This window comes from Atheta coriaria, unplaced genomic scaffold (genome assembly GCF_025399875.1).
Source record: "Atheta coriaria isolate IRGN ID8LTWV9N9 unplaced genomic scaffold, Caltech_Dcor_3.1 hic_scaffold_6_pilon, whole genome shotgun sequence".
NCBI lineage: Eukaryota > Metazoa > Arthropoda > Insecta > Coleoptera > Staphylinidae > Dalotia > Dalotia coriaria.
In genome coordinates, this window is record NW_027045448.1 from 14,118,384 (window position 1) to 14,140,141 (window position 21,758).

General features: G+C 35.6%; 3 protein-coding genes across 4 annotated transcripts in view; 2 read left to right on the forward strand and 1 right to left on the reverse strand.

The window, feature by feature from the left end:
- The first annotated feature begins 5,077 nt into the window (after nucleotides 1-5,077).
- On the forward strand, nucleotides 5,078-6,254 carry LOC135794244 (glucosamine-6-phosphate isomerase-like). The gene is made up of 2 exons (XM_065305445.1): nucleotides 5,078-5,209; nucleotides 5,288-6,254. The coding sequence occupies exon 2, from the start codon at nucleotides 5,312-5,314 to the stop codon at nucleotides 6,101-6,103; it is 792 nt and encodes a 263-aa protein (XP_065161517.1). The 5' UTR covers nucleotides 5,078-5,209; nucleotides 5,288-5,311; the 3' UTR covers nucleotides 6,104-6,254.
- A 1,352-nt stretch (nucleotides 6,255-7,606) lies between these two features.
- On the forward strand, nucleotides 7,607-8,632 carry LOC135794289 (glucosamine-6-phosphate isomerase-like). The gene has a single exon (XM_065305504.1). The coding sequence runs from the start codon at nucleotides 7,700-7,702 to the stop codon at nucleotides 8,489-8,491; it is 792 nt and encodes a 263-aa protein (XP_065161576.1). The 5' UTR covers nucleotides 7,607-7,699; the 3' UTR covers nucleotides 8,492-8,632.
- Nucleotides 8,633-12,064: 3,432 nt separating this feature from the next.
- LOC135794068 (glutamate receptor ionotropic, kainate 2) overlaps nucleotides 12,065-21,758 on the reverse strand; it is an 81,086-nt gene continuing 71,392 nt past the window's right edge. For both annotated transcript variants that reach the window (XM_065305212.1, XM_065305211.1), the window contains 7 exons: nucleotides 19,198-19,401; nucleotides 18,937-19,041; nucleotides 18,599-18,856; nucleotides 14,112-14,309; nucleotides 13,650-14,040; nucleotides 13,330-13,583; nucleotides 12,065-13,267 (listed from right to left, as the gene is read on the reverse strand). In XM_065305212.1, coding sequence (XP_065161284.1) covers nucleotides 13,199-13,267; nucleotides 13,330-13,583; nucleotides 13,650-14,040; nucleotides 14,112-14,309; nucleotides 18,599-18,856; nucleotides 18,937-19,041; nucleotides 19,198-19,401 — 1,479 coding nt within the window. In that variant the 3' untranslated portion in view covers nucleotides 12,065-13,198. The remainder of the gene's footprint in view (nucleotides 13,268-13,329; nucleotides 13,584-13,649; nucleotides 14,041-14,111; nucleotides 14,310-18,598; nucleotides 18,857-18,936; nucleotides 19,042-19,197; nucleotides 19,402-21,758) is intronic.

The window sequence follows — 21,758 nt, forward strand, 5'->3', positions numbered from 1 at the left end:
ATAATCTACTAATCATCCGAAAATGTTTACGTTGAGGAATAATTTATTAGGGTTTTCACTTTCGTGAACCGGTGAAATACCGGTTTTAATACCGGTATACCGTTATTTTTCTTTAATAAACCGGTTTTTTTAATATGATATTGTTTGTGATATATACCTATATACTGATATCTCAATTGCAATATCGATAAACCGATGAGTTAAAAACAAAAAAATAAGTTAAACTGGTTGCATAACATTAATAGTAATACATAACCTATTTAATATGCACTTCAATAAATTACTTTTATTGATGAATGAAGTTTTTCATATTTTTTCGTAACGAAAAAAGTTGAAAAAACAAATTTGCATAATTACACCATTACTAATATTCCTTGGCTTTCCAGACTTTTCCCTTCAGATAATAACCACCGCCTGCCTTTTGCGCGCTGAAAGTCGGCCACGAAACTTTCCGTGATAATACCACAGAAATCTCTCACGTTTGTCGCTGGCATTAGCTACCGACATCACCATCATTAATTAAACAATATCTCCCTGCCTCCTTTGTAGGTTATGTGTCAACATAACCTCCACATATAACCTCTGAAAACAATTTTTTCTCTCGGCTGACGTGTGAAACGTGAAAGGCGAAAGTGTACGAAAAGTAACACACACATATAAAAAAATACCGTGCTTGTGTGCGCGGAGGAATATAATGCCGAAAAAACGAGTGCGCACCGCTGATAAAACTACAAATGCGTGCAAATGGCGCAAGTTGGCATCTTTCGCATTTGCCGCAAAGACCTACTGCGCGCGCGAAGCCCGTGAAAACTGAAAAGTGCTAACGACTTACGACTTACCTCTGGTGGTCGCACTCCGGTCGCATCACGCACCACGGCACATACACGCCACAGTTTTAGAAAATAATCTTCTTGGGAAACTCCAGTGGCTTCGGGCTGATGCTGACGTCATCAGTGTTTCGAAAATGTTGCTGAATTACATTTTCAGGGATTGTTGGCAAAATAAACCGATATAGATATAAACTTGAGACAGGGTAGATGAATTTTGAGTTCAATACCGGTATTTTTTTAATGGAAATATCGATATACCGGTAATACCGGTATTTATAAAATAATTAAGTAAAATTTGTAATCGGTATATATCACAAGGAATATCGTATTGTAAAATATCGGTTTTTGAAAGAAAATACCGGTATACCGGTATTAATACCGGTTTTTTTTTAAATACCGGTATACCGGTATTAATACCGGTTTTTTTACAAAAAATTTCAAATTTTGTTCTTTTTAAATTGTATTAACTAATAATTAACAATTTTTGTTTATTTCTAACCTCTATATCAATTAATTTTTAACCTTAAAATATATTAATTTGTTACTTCTTCCACAACCAGAGGGCGCTAGATCCCCAATTTCTCTTCAAACATTAAAATTTCTTTAAATTTTTCATAATTTTCTCTCTAAATTGAGTAAAAACTAAAACTTAATCTACAAATCGATATAACGCTAAGTCCCAAACAAAATTCCCTAACCCTAACGACCTCAAATAATTGAATAGTCGTTGCGCTGGCGGCTGCAGAGGCGGCAGTAAAGTATACAGCATAAAAGTATAATCACGACAATGCGGCGGCGTAGTGCAGCAGAAATATCCGGCCGTAACATTGTTTGGCATAGTTCGGAAAAAGGACGAGGATTTAATGAAAATGAAAACATGATGGCACGGGGATCGTAACGCGCTCTGCCGCATCGTCCGGATAAAACGTGAAACAAAACGACTCCAGCTCCAGCTCCGACTCCAACGTAGAGCTGCTTCGTGTCTCGCACGAAATGAAATCGAATCGGGGAAATCAACTTGTTCACTGAGATTACCACAAAACTCAAGATTCAAGATTCACGAATCTCTCAACATAAAAAATAAAAAAAAGTAAACATAACCACAAGTCTAAAACATTTGCATTACAGATTTCTGTAATTACAGTTTTCTTCTTTTATGATAAAAAATTATTTTTCATGTTTAAATCGTTTGAAACACTCGAATTATTGACCCGAGTGCTTTGAAAAGTATAAAATATAATGAAGGCATTAAAAAGCTCACAAATGGCGGGCGCATTTACATTTTTATCGAAGTCTGATCGAGATTCCGATACAATTAATATTTATTCGCGTAATAACCCAATTAGAATGCCGCTTTCATCTCGCGTTTGTCGATGGCGCCTTTCAATGCATAGATTTACAGCGTGCGCGTCTCAATCGAAACGATCGAAACCTCGAAACGTCGAAACTGATCGTCTGTGCGCGCCACGGCTAATTACGAACGAGCGTCAGTCAGCGTGGGGGATTAATCAAGGGCTTAATTTGCGCCGCAAATAATCGCATCGGGATAATTGGAATTTGTTTCGAATGATTATGTAGTGACATTGATATACACCATCATCACATCATTTTCGGCTTATGTTCCGGGCAATTCCTGTCAATTTACTGTAATTGTACATTAAATTGATTAAATTCTACACTTTAACAATGAGAAAATAGATTATATTTGAGGTTAGGTGCGGTTTAGTGCATTTAGTTGTTTATAGATGGCGTTGTATATTGGTTTGACATGTCTTTTACGAGGAAAGAAAAATTTTGAGTTCAATACCGGTATTTTGGTATTTTTACACCAAAAAAAAACCGGTTAACCGGAAATACCGGTATTAAAAAAATATTATTTTTTATTTTGTTAAATTTGTTAATATTTTTATTCTAAAAAAATCGGTTTTTGAAGGAAAAGTACCGGAAAAATACCGGTATTAATACCGGTATATACCGGTATTTCTAAAATTAATTTATATTATATTTCTATATTTTTAAATTTAATTTTTTAATAAAAACATATCGGTTTATAAAAAAAATACCGGTATACCGGTTTTGATACCGGTATGTTTTCACCCTCTCTATGTCTTCTCTTTACGATCTGTGAATTTAGGAATTCCAACGCATAGCGATCCGTTTGATTATTCCAAACACGTGTTCTTCATATAATCAACCGTCCCACAGTCGCCGCCGCCCTTTGCCGCCGCCGAAATAGTGCGCGACTATTCTATAGTCCCCCCAATACACGCGCAGAATACGTCGGGGACTTCTACACTTCAAACATCTTCATATTCGAGTGGTGTGTTGGGTGTTACATACCTTTCTCCCCTCCCTTCTTTGGGCAAACGGCAAATATTGAAAAGGCTATTGCCATCGCCATTTTCTCGACCGATCCGCGCGTCGTCTTCGTGTCGACTTCATGTTGTGTGTCTCTTTAGCACCTCGAGAATGCTGCAATTCGTGGACTTTGGACCTTGGACCTTGGACCTGCATTAGTGAATTCGACAGCGGCGAAGCGCACCGCATAAAATGGAATGAAATGGAATAAATGGAATAAAATCTAATGGAATAGAATATAATAGAATAGCATGAAATAGAAAATGGACTTGTGGGGATGACTCTTCAATTTTTACGGTTTTGTATTCAATCATCATAAAATTATTCGATGAAAGTTTTTGGAATTTTTTATTTTTTTCTTCATAATTCAAAAACTATAAAACTTACACATTTGATTTTTAGTGACAATAATCTTCATTAAATACACTTTGGAATAACGTTTGAATTAATATTTTATCTCTTTAATTACCTGAGTTATTAGAGTTTTAAAAATCAACAAACATTTTTTAAAACGTAGGCAACACATGTAGCATGTTGTGAATGTAACCTTGTTTTTGTGTTTACAAAACAATCAGTTTTGGGCCACGTAAAGACACCGTAACTATATTGTTATCCGTAATAATATAAAAATGATAGAGAAACAATTGAATCTCCCAACTGATAAATCAAATTTGTGTCATATTGCGAGATTGTCCTATAGATTGTGCAGAAATATATTTTCCAAAGGTAACAGTGTAAAATAAATATGCTTGTGTGAATGTGTGCTGGTGTGGGTGTGGGTGTGAAAGGGGAAGAAATTGCATGGTGTATTTCGATCGAATAACAGACGGCGAGAAATAAATTTCACGCGACAAAGCGTACACTCAGCGCGCAAACGTTGCAAAAGAAACGTCGAGAATCAAACAATTCTATCGAAAATAAATACAATAAATGCAATCAATACAATAGTAAATATATAAATAATAGGTATGATGCATGATGTGCTTAGTGAAAAATATTTGTTTAATGAAATTTGAGTCATGAAATTTAAAATATGCATTAAGTGGAAGAGTTCAATACCGGTATTTTTTTAATGAAAATATTGGTAGGCCGGTAATACCGGTATTTATTAAATAATTAAATAAATTAAGTAGTAATATTTTCAAATTTGTAAGTTTGCTAAATAAAAACATGCAAAGATAATTGATTAATTGCAGATTAATTCTTAAATTGGTAAATGAGTCAATCTTACAATGTTAATTGCCACTGTCGAAGTATTTATTTGATATTTTCGGATTTGATGAATGTTTAGCATAAAAGAAAACATTATATCTGAAACTACCCATGATGAACCTTTTTTGTTGATCTTTAAAGTTTAAATTGACTGCTGTGTTGCAGATTTGGGAAGTTTTCATAATTACGACATTTGTTTTTAACTCATATGTTTATCGATGTTGCAATTGAGATATCGGTATACCGGTATATATCACAAGCAATATCATATTGAAAAATACCGGTATTTGAAAGAAAAAATACCGGTATACTGGTATTAATACCGGTATTTCAAACTTCTAGAAGTAATTTCCATAAAAATGCGAGTTTAATAATAACAAACTGAAATTCAATTAACAAACAAATCATTGTTGCATACCATATAAACATTTGAAATAATATCTATATGAATCTAAATCTATATCTGTATCTATATGAAGTTAGTAAATATTTAAATAACCGAACATACCGTATCTTAATTTACGTGTCATTTAAGTACAAACACATTAACCATACTTTACTCATCAATAAACTTTGATTCTAGTATCTATAACCATATTAAAACACATAACCATATTAGACACATTGCCTTCTGAACTCTAACAACTAATATACTCGTACGTGATTAACTTAAGTTATTAGCTTAAGTTAATGATAACACAACATTACTCACTGATATACTACCATAATATAAAAACCAACAATATTCAATTCTCACTTCATTGTTATACTGCCCATCAAACGTTAAACGTCATACGTCATATGTCAATGTAAGTAAACCTCACTTTTTCAATCTGTCATTAAATCAAAATTAAATAAGAATCAAATAAAAATTGCCAAATTTTCAGTTATCCGACTAAAACTTCCAAAAAATGCATTTAGTAATACTAAAAACATTCCAAGATGTCTCCCACTGGGCAGCATCCTACGTAATGAAGAGAATCAACGATTTTCACCCAACCACAGACAACCCATTTGTCCTAGGATTACCAACAGGCAGCACCCCACTGGGAATGTACCAACAATTGATAAAATTCCACCAAGAAGGCCTTCTTTCTTTCAAACACGTTGTGACCTTCAACATGGATGAATACGTCAACCTTCCAAAATTACACGCGCAGAGTTACCATCATTTTATGTGGACGAATTTCTTCAAACACATCGATATTAACCCGGAAAACGTGAATATACTCAATGGACTATCAAAAGATTTAAATAAAGAATGTGAAAAATACGAGGAGAAAATCAAAGAATATGGCGGAGTGGAATTATTCATTGGTGGAATAGGTGAACACGGTCACATGGCATTCAACGAAGCAGGAAGTTCTTTAACGTCAAGAACAAGAGAGAAAAAACTAGCACATAATACAATCCAAGCAAACTCGAGATTCTTTGATAATATTGAAGATGTACCCAAAAGCGCACTTACAGTTGGAGTAGGGACAATTATGGACGCCAAAGAGGTTATGTTATTAATAACAGGCGCGAAGAAAGCGTATGCGTTGTATAAAACAGTCGAAGAAGGTGTGAGTCACATGTGGACTGCATCAGCACTACAATTGCATCCGAAAGGTTTGATTGTTGTTGATGAGGATGCAACGATGGAGCTTAAAGTGAAAACAGTGAAATATTTCGAAGGATTGGATGAACATATGGAATTTTAGAGGTTATTTTAGCATAATCTAACTTAAAAATAGTATTTTTATCTGTACCTTACTTTCTTCTGGATATTTTTGATGTTTTAATAGTTCGTCTATTATTTGGAATGGTGACAAATCTAAAGAATTAAAGATAATAAAAATCTGTGCAGCCGTTCTTGAGTTATAAGCACTTTTACTTTCAATAGTTATATACACGTATTACATGCGAAATGTTTTGGTACGTTGGTACGTCGCAAGAGCGCGCGGTCGTTTACTCCACTAGAGCCGAGTGTATTAAATAGCACGCCACCTAACAGAGCGTTACACAAATACCTATAACTTAAAACACTGAAACCACGAATAAATATTAAATTTATTCGTTTATTTTGCAATATTTGCATTTATAATGAAATATCACACAATTATATTTGAGTAAATTTGAAATTTCATTATAATAATTATTATTATTGTTGATTAGGACGTAAATGTGAAAACAGTGAATTATTTTGAGCGTTTGGATGAACACTCAGAATTTTACGCTTTTTTTAAGTAATAAAACATTATATCCGCCATCTTGTATGCAAGTATTACTAGTAGGACTCAGGTCATTGTATGAATAGGTGATTTCGTATTCAAAATGCATACTGGTAAACTTTCAAAGAATAATTAAGAATATTTTCAATTTTGAAAGTATGCTAAATAAAGACGTGCAAAAATAATTGATTAATTGCAGATTCATTCTTAAATTGTTAAATGAGTCAATCTTACAATGTTAATTGCCAGTGTCGAAGTATTTATTTGATATTTTCGGATTTGATGAATGTTTAGCATAATAGAAAACATTATTTCTGAAACTACCCAAGTTGAATCTTTTTGTTGCTCTTTAAAGATTAAAGTGACTGCTGTGTCGCAGATTTGGGAAGTTTTCACAATTACAACATTTGTTTTTAACTCATTTGTTTATCGATATTGCAATTGGGATATCGGTATACCGGTATATATTACAAGCAATATTTTTTTGAAAAATACCGGTGTTTGTTACAAAAAATACCGGTATACCGGTTTTAATACCGGTATTTCACACTTCTGGAAGTAATTTCCATAAAATGCGAGTTTAATAAAAACGAACAAAAATTTAATTAACAAATCATTGCACACTTTATAAACATTTGCAATAGAAGTATTTATATGAAATTAGTAAATATTTAAATAATACGAATATTCCGTATCTTAATTTACGTGTCATTTAAGAACAAACACATTAACCATACTTTACTCATCAGTAAACTTTGATTCTAGTATCTATAACCATATTAAAACACATAACCATATTAGACAAACTGCCTTCTGAACTCTAACAACTAATATACTCGTACGTGATTTACTTAAGTTATTAGCTTAAGTTAATGATAACACAACATTACTCACTGATATACTACCATAATATAAAAACCAACAATATTCAATTCTCACTTCATTGTTATACTGCCCATCAAACGTCAAACGTCATACGTCAATGTAAGTTAACCTCACTTTTTCGATCTGTCATTAAATAAAAATTACATAAAAATCAAATAAAAATTTCTAAATTTTCAGTTATCCTACAAAACTATACAAAAAATGCATTTAGTAATACTAAAAACATTCCAAGATGTCTCCCACTGGGCAGCCTCATACGTAATGAAGCGAATCAACGATTTTCACCCAACCACAGACAACCCATTTGTCCTAGGATTACCAACAGGCAGCACCCCTCTGGGAATGTACCAACAATTGATAAAATTCCATCAAGAAGGTCTTCTTTCATTCAAACACGTTGTGACCTTCAACATGGATGAATACGTCAACCTTCCAAAATTACACGCGCAGAGTTACCACCATTTTATGTGGACGAACTTTTTCAAACACATCGACATCAATCCGGAAAACGTGAATATCCTCAATGGACTATCAAAAGATTTAAATAAAGAATGTGAAAAATACGAGGAGAAAATCAAAGAATATGGCGGAGTGGAATTATTCATTGGTGGAATTGGTGAGCATGGTCATATGGCATTCAACGAAGCAGGAAGTTCTTTAACGTCAAGAACAAGAGAGAAAAAACTAGCACATAATACAATCCAAGCTAATTCAAGGTTTTTTGATAATATTGAAGATGTACCCAAAAGTGCACTTACAGTAGGTGTAGGGACAATTATGGACGCCAAAGAGGTTATGTTGTTAATAACAGGAGCGAAGAAAGCGTATGCGTTGTATAAAACAGTCGAAGAAGGTGTTAGTCATATGTGGACTGCATCAGCACTACAATTACACCCGAAAGGTTTGATTGTTGTTGATGAGGATGCAACGATGGAGCTCAAAGTGAAAACAGTGAAATATTTCGAAGGATTGGATGAACATATTGAATTTTAGAGGTTGCGTTAACGTAATTTAACCTAAAAATAGTATTTTTATGTGTATCTTACTTTCTCCTGGATATTTTTGATGTTTTAATAGTTAATCTATTATTTGGAATGTTGACAAATCTAAAATATTAAAGATGATAAAAATCTGTTCAGGCGTTCTTGAGTTATAAGCACTTTTACTTTCAATACATGCAAAATGTTGTGGTACGTTGGTACGTCGCAAGAGCGCGCGGTCGTTTACTCAACTAGACTCGCGTATATCCAATTGAACGCCACCTGACGGAGCATTACACAAATACCTATCACTTAAAACACTGAAACCACGAATAAATATTAAATTTGTTCGTTTATTTTGCAATATTTGCATTTATGATGAAATATCACACAATTATATTTGAGCAAATTTGAAATTTCATTATTATTATTGTTGATTAGGACGTAAATGTAAAAACAGTGAAATATTTTGAGCGTTTGGATGAACACTCAGAATTTTACGCTTTTTTAAGTAATAAAACATTATATCCGCCATCTTGTATGCAAGTATTACTAGTAGGACTCAGGTCATTGTATGAATAGGTGATTTCGTATTCAAAATGCATACTGGTAAACTTTCAAAGAAAACAAATGGCTTATGCAAATGCACCGGCGTATATTTTATATATTTTTTCTTTTTGTGTGAGTTTTAGACTTTGAACCTTCAGAATAAAACGGGATCTGTTCGTGACATTCAAAAAAATGAAAAAAATATATTCATGCATCCATCTAGCGGATAACATCACAACTATTCATATAAACATAACCTTGAAATTTATAAGTTTTTAAAGTTTTACGTTAAAAGTTTTTTTTGTGACTTTTTGTGTTTTTTTTTGTGTAAGGCAAGTTCGGTTGGAAAATTGCTTGAGCTTTGCAGGTTGTGGGTACGGTGAAAGCGTCGAGATTTTAAGCAAATCGTGCAGAATCTAAAAGCTCCAGCGGTTTTCCGTTCGTATAGCTTCGGCGTACGCAAACGCAAACGTGCGAAAACCACGAAAACTATAAAATCTCTCTTCGGCTGCGTCCCGCCACGGCTTTACTCGAACCGGAAGCGGAAGCGTGTGCATTTTCAGCCGCACGTTATTGAGTAATAAATTCACAATTGCTTTCGGTTTTTTTTTACATTCTGCATTCTGACGCGCAGATGTTACACACAAAGAGTCACAATCAATGTAGGCAACCAAATATACAAAAAAAAAAACATAATATTGTAGGTTATTTTATTATTTTACTCTTATTTGATTTTATTCTAAATGTTTTGTGTTGATTTGAGTTTGCAAGTGTTCGCAGTTGGTCACAAATGTTTTTACGAGCCATTTTGGCGTGTTTTGTGGCCACAATACGACGAAAGCAACAAGACAATTTGCAATAAACTTGCAATAAACAAAATTCTATTTTAATTCGGTGCGCGTATTTGTCCCACGCTGTTTTTATCACTTTTTATACAGCATTTTTTGTTTTTTATCAAAAAACTCTGTTTTTATGTGTAAATATTCTGTTTTTACGACTTTTGTTTACTGGTAGATATTTTATACATCATGATGAAGAAGAAAAAAGTCTTAAAATATGTATTAATTATATAGGCAACCAATTATGCATGATATAATATAAGCTGTATAATTGGTTGCCTACAAAGTTTTCATATTAAAATTATAAAAACGTGAATTTTAGATTGAAATTTCGCAAATTTGAATAAAGTGAATGTAAATTAATATTAGCGCACGCTGATACAATATCTTGATATCAATCTGGCTGCATTCATCCGAAAAATCTAAAAATCTGTGCGTAAAAAGACTCAAGTATTATATTAAACTTGTAAAAGTTGACGAAGAGAAGAGACTCCTCCACTTTACTCTCGAGTGAAGAGCCGACTTTCCATATCTATACATCGCATTAGGCCACCGTTTGCTGTATATCATCAAAAACTAATTTTAATATTTTACAATTCGGGCTGAGACGAAGCGCAGCACGCAATATAAGCGCGGCTGGATGGAGTGTAAGTCGCGATGTGAATCGACTTGACTCGAAGCGAAGTTTAATACTTTCCGCAAGTCGCGGGTTTTGGGACCGAAGACCGAAATGGAAAAGTGGAAAACTCGGCGATGGCGGAGCGAGCGAGTAAGTAGTAAATCCCCATGTTGACTCTGATCTAGACAAATTTCCCAGCCGCTCGAATGAACAAACCGACTTACTGTTGGCTTCGCGAATGCTTCGGCTTTTTGAGGAATGGGGATTGCGTATTCAAATGTTTTCTATGATGCGCACCGTTTGTCATTTTTAAGGTTTCATAAGGTAGGCAACTTAATACACATAATAAAACTTGTTATTTATCAAAATTTAACCTTAAAAACATTTAAAAACAGCAAAAAATGAAAAAAATCAGTTTAATTGAATTTGTGCCATGGTAGGCAACTTAATATACACCAAAATAATTGTTATTTATTAAATTTAACCTAAAAATTATTCAAAAATAACAAAAAACTATTTTTTAATGAATTTAATTTAATTTCTTAATTTTCTATTAAAAATTTCATCAAAAAATGTCCAAAAATTAACTTTTAAATTGAAGTATTACTAACGCCATCTATACTTCACTTTTCATACTAATTTACTAATACGTAACCTATATTTTCAACTTTTAACTTACACGATATAAATTTTCGTAAATTGTGCGCGTAGAGTGTATGTTACCGCAACCGATGGAAGTTGGGAGCGTATCCACGGTTGGCACCGCCACAACCGATGCCGCCCCCGGCGCGGAGTAAGTGAACACACGCTAATTCGTTACTAATCTGAAAAGCCACATTTCTCGCGCTGCCGTTGATGCGGCGAGCGCGGCAAACTTTCCGCCGCCCCCGCCATCAGTTCTCACATCGACGTGCGCGCGTAAACGTAAGGGATGCGCTCCATCGTATCTGCGTATTTTCGTATTAAGCGTGCCGTGCTGAGAATTGGGGAATTGGGAGCGCGCGGAAATCTAATTTCGACGAATAGACACGCCACGTCGGTTGATTTCATTAATGCACACAAGTTAATTTATAGTTATTTAAGAGGGAAAAGATGGAAGATAACGTCAAGGGAGTAGACACAGACTTAACATAACCTTGAAAAATGGTTTTTTATGTTTACCTTGTTTTCTGTTGGGTATTTTTGATGTTTTGATAGTTGATTTACTGCGGGAAATGTAGACGAATCCAATGAATTAAAGATGATTGAAATCTGTCCAGCCGTTCTTGAGTTATAAGCACTTTTACTATTTTTAGTTATAGTCACGGATACAAGCGAAGTATTGTGGTACGCTGGTACATCGCAAGAGCGCGCGGTCGTCTACTCCACTTGACTCTCGTATATCCGATTAAACGCCACCTAACGGAGCGTTATGAAAATACCTTTCACTTAAAACACTGAAACACGGATATATATTAGATTCATTCGTTTATTTTACAACATTTTCATTCATAATGAAATAACACTGAATAATATTTGAACAAATCAATTCAATGATTAATAATAAAGACAATAATATGCGCAATTTAAATACGCCCTCATATGTTATATATTACAAATATAATAATAATAATAATAATAATAATAAATTTGACATTTTGTCAATAAAACCAAACATATCCCTAATCAAATTGATATTATACATTTTATAATTTTAATATTACTGGAATTAAACCACAAACAATGCTAATAATTTAATAATAACACTAATAATACAAATAATGTAACACGAAATAAATTCCAACGCCATTAATAAAGTATTGAGTTACGATTGTCGATAATAGCGATAAAATAATAGCCTGAGCTCACAAACAAATATAAAAACAGAGTATTGTTGTATTTTGAGCCCAAACTTTGTATTTTTTGTTTTATTGTGATATTTGTTTTAACAAACGCAATCGGACGGTGGCGGGCAGCAAACCCACCGTAAAATAAATATTATTTCAATAATTCGATTCGATAAAAATCCAAAAACGCGAAAAAACGTAATTTTAAACATTTTCTTTTACAATACAACCAATTTTTCATGTTTTTCATGTTTTTCATGTTTAAAACGTCCATTTACCTAATAATTTTCATTCTTTCAATTTTTCTTACGCGTTAATTAATTATTTAATATTTTTATATGTACTTTATACAAACATCAGTCCGGATTAATTTAATTTAATTTTTCTTTTCCGTTTTTTTTTGTTTTTCAAAGTCCAAATTCATGCGCTCACGCTGTCAATGCGTTCGTGTTAAAATCTAAATATCACAAAGTGGTGGTCCTACTGACGATCGCGTCCGGTAGTGTCCTCGTCACCAGGTCCGGATTGTTCGGACTACCAATATCACAATCGAACTTCCACAAGATCTTCTCTTGTCGCTGATGGTTATGGCAATCGGCTGTGTTTTGCGGCGCGCTGCTCTGGACGACGTCGCACGCCAGATGCCGGCCGAGTGTGGCGTATTTCACCACATCGCTTGGGTTACTATTATTGCCGCCACCCCCGGTGGGTGGCACATTCGGCGGTGGATAGTACGCTGTCGGGCGGTAGACATGGCTAAGCGTGGCGGCTTTCTGACGCGCATTCGACGGCCCACCGCAACAGTCGCGGATCGAACTCGTCGAACAGCCGGCGAATGTTAACCCGCCGCCCCCGGCGCAGCCATCGGCGATTGCGTACAGTTTACGCTAGGTGTCGACGTCGTAGTTTATTATCGGGGATTTCTTTAGGTCCATCATTGGTAAAATTACACCTTCCTGTGTTTATTATGTATAATGTTTAACATAGGCAACCAAATATACTTATGAGTTAAACTTACCCCATTTAGATGTGGCAGGTCTAGAGCGGCTGGGACGTACGTGGTTGCTGGACTGCATCTGGTGCACGAGCGACGTAATGCAGGTCTTTGACGTGAGCCGTGACATCTAACGGCAAAGCGTAGTTCTTCCGCCATTTCGGAACACAGGGACTGACGATCTGTCTGTGCATTCTTTTTGCTATTCCAGCAGAATTCCAAGATGGCGACGAGTATTGCCAGTGCTAATCCACATAATAATACTACAAACACGCCACCTAGTGGTGAAAAAAACAAAACAAACATTAATAACCTCAATTTTACGTGAAATAAAAAAAACTAACCTATATTTTCAACTCCTAGCGCATTAGCCTTTGATTCTTTACTTTTATCATCGCGATTACACACGTCACCGGTATTTTTCCACCATTTATCATATAATATTTGAATTACGCCTTTTTCTTGAAGTTCCAAGATGGCGAGTGAGATTTTATCCCTCCATGGACTGCCTTTAGGTGTAGCTATGCCATAACCTTTCGAATCTAACAAACCGCCGATTTGTGTGAGGTTACAATCACGTTGCACTGCGTAATCCAACATGGTGGACTCCATTAAAAACGCGTAATTTCCTTCAAGGACACGTTGGACGCCTTCTTCGTATGATGGTACAAACACTGGCGGTTGTTTACTCTCCATGAATCTCCACATTTTTTGATAGATGCCTATTTTTGAATCCTATTTGTAAAATTAAAAAAAAATGTTTTAAAAAAACTAACGCCATCTATCGGTGGATAATATTATTATACCCGAAAGAACGTCATAGTGCTGCCACCTTCCAGTGTACCATACGAGATGTCCGTTTGTTCAGCAAAGTCCTGCGCGCTCTCTATCGGCGTAATCATGCGTTCAACTGTCAGAAACGCAGCGAGATTCGCTGTGTATGATGAGATAATGATCAGAGTGAAGAACCACCAGATGCCGCCGACGATGCGTGTTGATGTTGCCTATGTTGTTAATAGTAATGCAAAACATTTACAATGGTATAACCTTAAAAATTTTCAGTTTTTTTTGTTTGTTTTTGCGTATTCTAGGTGGAAATGTACTTCTGGCGTATAAACACAAACACAAACACCGCATGATTGCGATTTTAAATATGGATGCTAGTTTTATCGCTTAAGTGTGCAATTTATATTCAGAATGACATTGGCATTGAGCTGGTTTTTCATAGTTGGGCATAGCGACGAAGCGTTGAAGGCAAATACAAAACAAAAGAGGCGATTACTTTTTCTAAAGATTACAGAAAGCACTGGCTTTGGTAGTTTACTCGTACTCGTAATCTGTGAGTGAATAGCGTGGAATATAAAAAAACAGATGTAAAAATGTCAGGTTTTATAAAAAAGTGTATTAGAAGTTTAATACCGGTATTTCGCTATTTTTAGAATATCGGTATTCAGTAATACAGAATTTAAAAAAAAATAATTTTATTGTTTTGAAAAAAAAACCGGTATTTGAGAATAAAAATACCGGTATACCGGTATTAACCGGTATGAATACCGGTATTTTTTAAATCAAAATATCGTTAAATCTGTAATGCTAGTAGTTATAAAATTAATTTTTATTGGACCAAAAAACCGGTATTGGATAATAAAAATACCGGTATACCGGTATTCTGAAACCGGTATTTTTTAAATCAAAATATCGATTTATCGATAATACTAGTATTTATAAAATTAATTTTTAACGTACCAAAAAACCGGTATTGGATGAAAAATGCCGGTATACCGGTATTAACCGGTTCGAATACCGGTATTTTTTAAATCAAAATATCGTTATATCGGTAATGCCAGTATTTATAAAATAAATTTTTAATATACCAAAAAACCGGTATTGGAATGAAAAAATACCGGTATACCGGTATTAATACCGGTATTTTTTAACCCAAAATCGCAAATTATATCAAATTAAAAAGTATCAATATTATAAACCAAAAATACCGAAATACCGAAATACCGTTTTTTTTTTTAAGTTAAAATATCACTTTTTTAAACAAAAACGTTTCCTAATGTCCTCAGACATTCCCAAAACAAATCGAGCAAAACTAAATCACCAGCAACCCCGCTGTGTTCCAACCCCACTTGGACAAACTCGACATTTCCGTGGAACCTGACATTTGCAACTTTACCCCGGGTGCATCCGTCTGCACCAAGCCTCTAGCCAGCGCTAAATTCGTCGAGTTTGCTGGCACGCTACCCGAGAGCACTAAGCACAATTGTCGCATGTCGATATCAAGCCGAGAGAGCGGGGTTGTAATGCGGACGACATCCGCTACCTTCGGATTCAAATCCGAGCCCTGCTGCATTAGTGTGCCGATGGCGAACCAGAAACTGTTGGCGATCGTAAAGTCATTCTCTAACATTTCCAGCGTTGCAGGCGCATGATGCCCATCCCCATTGGAATGTAACAGACATGTCCCAGCAGCCACAACCACTTCTTCATCACTTTCTTCAGCATGCTGACAATGATGATGATGACATTCGATTTCACTCCCAATGCCTTAATTACAAGTCATAGGTGTTAGGTTATGTGTGGAATTCATATTAATTCGCATCTTATCCACAAGATGGCCGCTAGCGTTACCTGACGATCCGGAATGTTGATCGTCATGCTTATCACCAATATCATCATCATACTCATAGTCGAAGTCGTCGTCGGCGGCCGAAATTCTTTTAATTAAACACTCGTCGCATAACTCCGGCTCGTGCCATTCGTGCGGGGAGAAACGCGCGACGATCCAGATGGTTAGCGAGACGAGCAAATATGCGCCGACCATGTACAGCCATATTTCCACCGCCAGTGGATTCAGAAATGAGAATAACCGACTTGGAACTCTCCTCGGTTCCTAACCAAACATTAAATTAAAAAAAAAAAAAAAATTAAAAACACTCTGTATGCTTCACACGTATGTTATAATTGTAAATCTGTGCGGCACAAAGGAGATTTGCGCCTGTTTCATTTATTCGCCATGTTTAACACTCTTAAGCATGGCGGCAGAGACAATGGCGGAGGAGACGCGCTAATACCACGTGACGCGCGCGTGTTTCCAGCTTCCTGCTCGCTGGTTACGGTGTTCGCGTTCGGCGTAATGCGATTAAAAACTCATCCGAGCTTATTACCGATGTTAAATTGTTTACGCTTGACGTTCCGCGACGATTTACATGCGTAATCATTTTTTTCGAGCCTTTGTTTCATTGTACACGTGGAGCAAGAAACATTTTGAGTCAGATTCACTCATTTAACATGCACACACGTCAAAGATTACGGAATAATCTGCCGGAAACGGTAAAATGGGTAAACAAGTAGCAAGTAGCGACATCTGGCGGCAAAAAATCGTTTTTCTGTTGATGTAACAAAAAGCGACAAAAAAGCTTTTTTCCTGTTATTTAAGTTTCTACATGCGTAACAAGAAATATTTTAATTAAAAAAATTGTAAACATGTGTCAAGTAGCGACATCTAGCGGTGGAAAACAAAAAATGTTGTTTTTATGTTTTTTAAGCATTTTAGTGACAAAAAAATAAATAAAACATCGTTTGTCACATTTTTCTTACTTTTTACATGTGTTACATGAAATATTTTAATGAAAAATGTGTAAACAAATATCAAGTACTGCCATCTACCGGAAAAAAACTTGAAACAATGCACTGTTGCATGTTGGTGACGCATTTTTTGTACGACAGAAAAATAAATAAAAGAATGCTTTTAATTAAAACTTGCATCCAAGTTTTAAAGTGTTTCTGATGCGAGCGACGCGCTGCCGCCGCCGCTGCCGCCAACCACCGCCCCCCTGATGCTATTATCACGGCATAGGTGGTCCATTCTTTCTCACTTCGATTACGCGCTTGGTTTAATCCGTTTAATCCGATTTTTTTCTCTTTTTTATTTCTTTTCATGCACTTTCTGATCGATTTAATCACAATCTCAATCGTTGAACGATTTAATTCGCATTTTATTTTATTCTCTGTTTTATTTATCATTTGTCCGTTTTGTAATGCGATTTAATTATGTATTAAATGTTTGGGAAATTGTGACATTATCTAATGGGACGTAATGGCCGCCATGACAGTTTCGTAAATAAGTTAAATAAGTTTGTCTAGTTTTACGATGCTGTAGTCCTCTTGTGCAAGTAGTATTCAGGAGGTGGGGGTAAAAGCGGGTTACGAAATGGTCGAAATGCTCGAATGTAGATTACGGCCATCGGCTAAAGTCCGCTGATCCAGGCGATGACTTCGGACTCGTTGTTGTTCGGGTGGGGCTTAATTTATTTAGAGATTCGCCGCCGCCGCCGCCGCCGCCGCCGCCGCCGCTGGGCAACGAGGGGAGAATTACGACAAGCGAAATATTCATTTGTGCCACACCAAAACGTTGATGATTACGCACGCTCAAATCCTTTAAAAATACGGTAAATACTTATCTAGCGCCATCTAGCGGATTATTTTGTAACTAAAGTGATTCTAACCTATTTTAAAAACTATTTTACATAGTTTTTAAGTTAAGATGAATGTATAAACGTATAGTGCATGTTTGAGTGTAGATTACCCACAATGCATGCGATTCATTTATGAGCGACCCTTACAGAGAGGTCGAAATGTAATTATCCAGTGCAATCGCGATCAGCAAACCCCACTCGGGATACAGTCATTGGACTATCTCTGTGCATGTTGTGTGTGAATTTAGAATTTACGATTGCCGCACACAGGCATTGCGCTAATAAACTTTTAACTTGCTGTGTGATAGTAGCGCCCCCTACACGGCGCTTAAACGAATTATTTACGAGCTGTGAGGATGAAAATGAAAATTGAAATTGAACTAATAAATATGATTTTTTGCACATTTGGAACATGTACAAGTGGAAAAATAGTCACGAACGTTTTCATGTTATGTGTGTGTGTTTTGGGTTGCCTAAATCCGGCGTGAGCTACAACCCCTCATTTCTTTTCATTCGCACGCCGCACTTTTTCGCAGTATTAGCGTCGGCATTAGCTGTAATCCGCGCGAGCGATGGATGAACGCGTTCATCGTGTTATCAATGAGCATCAATAACGCGCACACTAACACTGGACAACATAACCTCAACAGCGGACATGAAAACCAGCTGAAAACAACGCACAACAACAAAAGACCAAATAACTGAAATAAATCATTTTAATCACAAAATGATTTTAGAGAAAAAAATTTTGTGATGACGTCAGCATTTGTGTTTATACGCCATGTTGGATTTTTAGAGGTTATGCGAACCTTTGGATTGAGACCGGAACCCTGCCGGAGGAAAGTGCCGGTGATGAACCAGAAGCTGTTGGATACAGAAAATTGATTCTCGACGATGTCGGACTCCTGGTGGCAGGGGTGGGGGTTGTTCCATTCGTAGGGCGAAAAGCGCGCCATTACGAACAAGGTGAATGAGACTAACATGTAGGCAGCTAGCACGTACAACCAGATCTCCACTGCTAAAGGATTCATGAAGCTGAAGAGCCTCGTTGGTTGACTTGTTGGTACCTAGTTTTATTATTTGACATATCCGCCATGTTTAACCTCAAAATTACAAAAAACCAAAAAAATTAAAATTTTTATTTTACCTTGAATAAGATACCAATTCCTAGATTCATGAAGGGTTTTGTGAAGTCTATGACACTTTCCCGTGCGTAGTTGATGGTCATCGATGCAACAGCCAAGTCAGCCCTCTGAAATTGAGGTTATGTGTTAGTAGGTTATGTTATGTTAGTGAGTCTAATGTAATTGAAATGTCGTGGATGAAATTAATAGAAGGTGATGGTGGGAGGAGAGGGAAAAGGGAGGAAAGTAATAAAGCAGATGATGATGGATGAATCGGCGTGTACTTTTTCCATTAGCTCGCGGACGATGCCGTTCCACTGTTTTGTTTCCGGATCGAAGACGCCGTACATGTGATCCGGCACCAGCCTGATTGAATATTGAAAGCCCACTTGGTTGGCGATCCATTTCAGCAGGTCGATGCAGAAGCCTTCATAGCGCGCGTTTCCGGTCAGGTTCTTTTCTTCTTTTACCATTACGTATGGACGTTCCTGGAATTATAACAAGTGAACATAATTTTTATTCACAGAAAATCATTGAGATATGATTTAATCAAAGAAAAAACAAATTTTAGAGAAAACACGTTTTTCGGTATTTCGGTATGCCGGTATTTTTTTTAAATGAAAATATCGGTTATACCGGTAGTTTTAAATTTAATTTTTGTTGTCTGAAAAAATACCGGTATTTGAAACAAAAAATACTTCCGGTATTAATACCGGTATTTTACTCCTGTAGGAAGAATTAAAAACGTGAATTCTGAGTTCAATACCGGTATTTCGGTATACCGGTATTTTTATAAAATCAAAATATTGGTAATACCGGTATTTTTAAATTTAATTTTTGTTGTATGAAAAAATACCGGTTTTTGAACGAAAAAATACCGGTATACCGGTATTAATACCGGTATTTTACACGGATAGGAAGAATTAAAGATTTTAATTTTGAGTTCAATACCGGTTTTTCGGTATACCGGTATTTTTTACCGGTAATACCGGTATTTATAGAATAATTGTTTATTTTATTGAAAAAAATAACAAAATTTAAGAGAAAATACCGGTATACCGATAATATTACCGATATTTCTCAACCCCACTAAAAACTTTTTTGTTTTTTTTATTTTTGCTTCGTCAAGTCACCCAAAAACTTAAAGATTTCCTTGCTTTTATCTCTGCCAAACAAAATAGAAACAAAAGCACTGTATGCGCACAAAATTAAATGAGAAAACTCTTCTGCTGCGTATTTTTAACTTTTATCCGACCTCATAAATAACTATCCACGACTCCAAAACATAAAACTTGACAAAAAACATAAATAACCTAAAAAACTGTCCATTAGTAAATTAATTTCTAATTATAAAACATTTTTAATTAAAATTTACATTTTAACGTGTTATAAACACTTTGTATAATCCAATTTGTATTTGTATATTCAACTGTTAAGATTTTTCCGCACTCGAAAACTTCCCATTCAACATGGCCGCCCGGTCTGGTTCGGTTAAAGTTGCGATGATAAATCATCGGAGTGGACAGCGCATCCCTTGCAATGTAATGTTTTAGGGTCGTAGATGTAGTTAGCGAAGCTTTTCATAAAATAATCTACAATTTTAGTATTGTGTCAACTACACCACCCGGCATAAAATTAAAACCTCCGCATCTGGGTCAAACAACCCCGACGAAACTTGAAGTTGTTATTTTAAATTAAAAATTTATTGAGAAAAATGTGACATAAATCATTCGAATTTCCTTCCGCGGCGGCTTCCTTCGCTTCGAAAGCGACTATTTTTCATTAATGCATTCATTGCGTTAAGGGATGAACGGGGTGACAAATCGCCGCTTGCAATATGAAAGCTGTCGCTTTGTCAGCCGCCCCCAAGGTCTATTTTCGGCGCAAATTATCTCTGCCCGTGCGAATTAACTAATAAATCTTATTAACAATACGCGTCAAATTTTCTTTTTATTTTCTTAGAGGGGATTTTAAGATTTTTTCGCGAAAAAAGAATCATTATGAGATTATTCTTTCTTTACCTACAAAAATAACTGAAACGTGCGTTTTTTTGCTGCTTTCAGATTTAAAAATACCGGTATTGGACAAAAAATACCGGTTTTGGACAAAAAAATGCCGGTATTGGACGAAAAATACCGGTATACCGATATTTATACCTGTATTTATAATTCAAAGTCAATTTTAATTTCCAAAATACCGGTATACCGGTATTTTGATTAAAAATTACCAAATATACCGGTATACCGAAATACAGTTATTTTGTCATTTGTTAAAATATTTTAATTTTATCTTAATTTTCCACCAAACATTAAAATTGACCAAAATTTCCTTTAAAAACAAATTTTCATTAAAAATTTTTTTTCAAATTTTCTATAATTGAAAACCCATTAATACTGTTTATTCAATACTTGTTTGCAGTTTTATGCAATATTTATCACCCGTAAGCATGATAAACGATGCAACTTCCAACAGGTTAATACCCATTACACATTTATTGTATGCAACCAAATTTGCATGCAAGATGCAACCTAACCACACTCACACTCACACACACTCACACTCCACACTCCGCACAGAACGTCGAATATTCGATAATGTCGTTGAATAAATTTCACGCACGAAATGCACAACGAAACAATTTCCGCTTCCGAGTCTAATAGGCACCGAGAAGATTATAACATTGTGTGTGTACGTTCGAGAATGCATAAATAACACGCGAAATTATTCCATTTGTCAGCTGGCGCGAGCGCAAAAATGAATTAATAGCACCGGGCGCGCCATTTTTTTCTTCTTCTTCTGTTTGATTTTCATCGCTGCGAGCACTTCCGCCTCCACTCCATAGGTA

Excerpts from the sequence above, each read along its gene's own strand:
- LOC135794244 (XM_065305445.1), top strand. The coding sequence starts at position 5,312 with ATGCATTTAGTAATACTAAAAACATTCCAAGATGTCTCCCACTGGGCA.
- LOC135794289 (XM_065305504.1), top strand. The coding sequence starts at position 7,700 with ATGCATTTAGTAATACTAAAAACATTCCAAGATGTCTCCCACTGGGCA.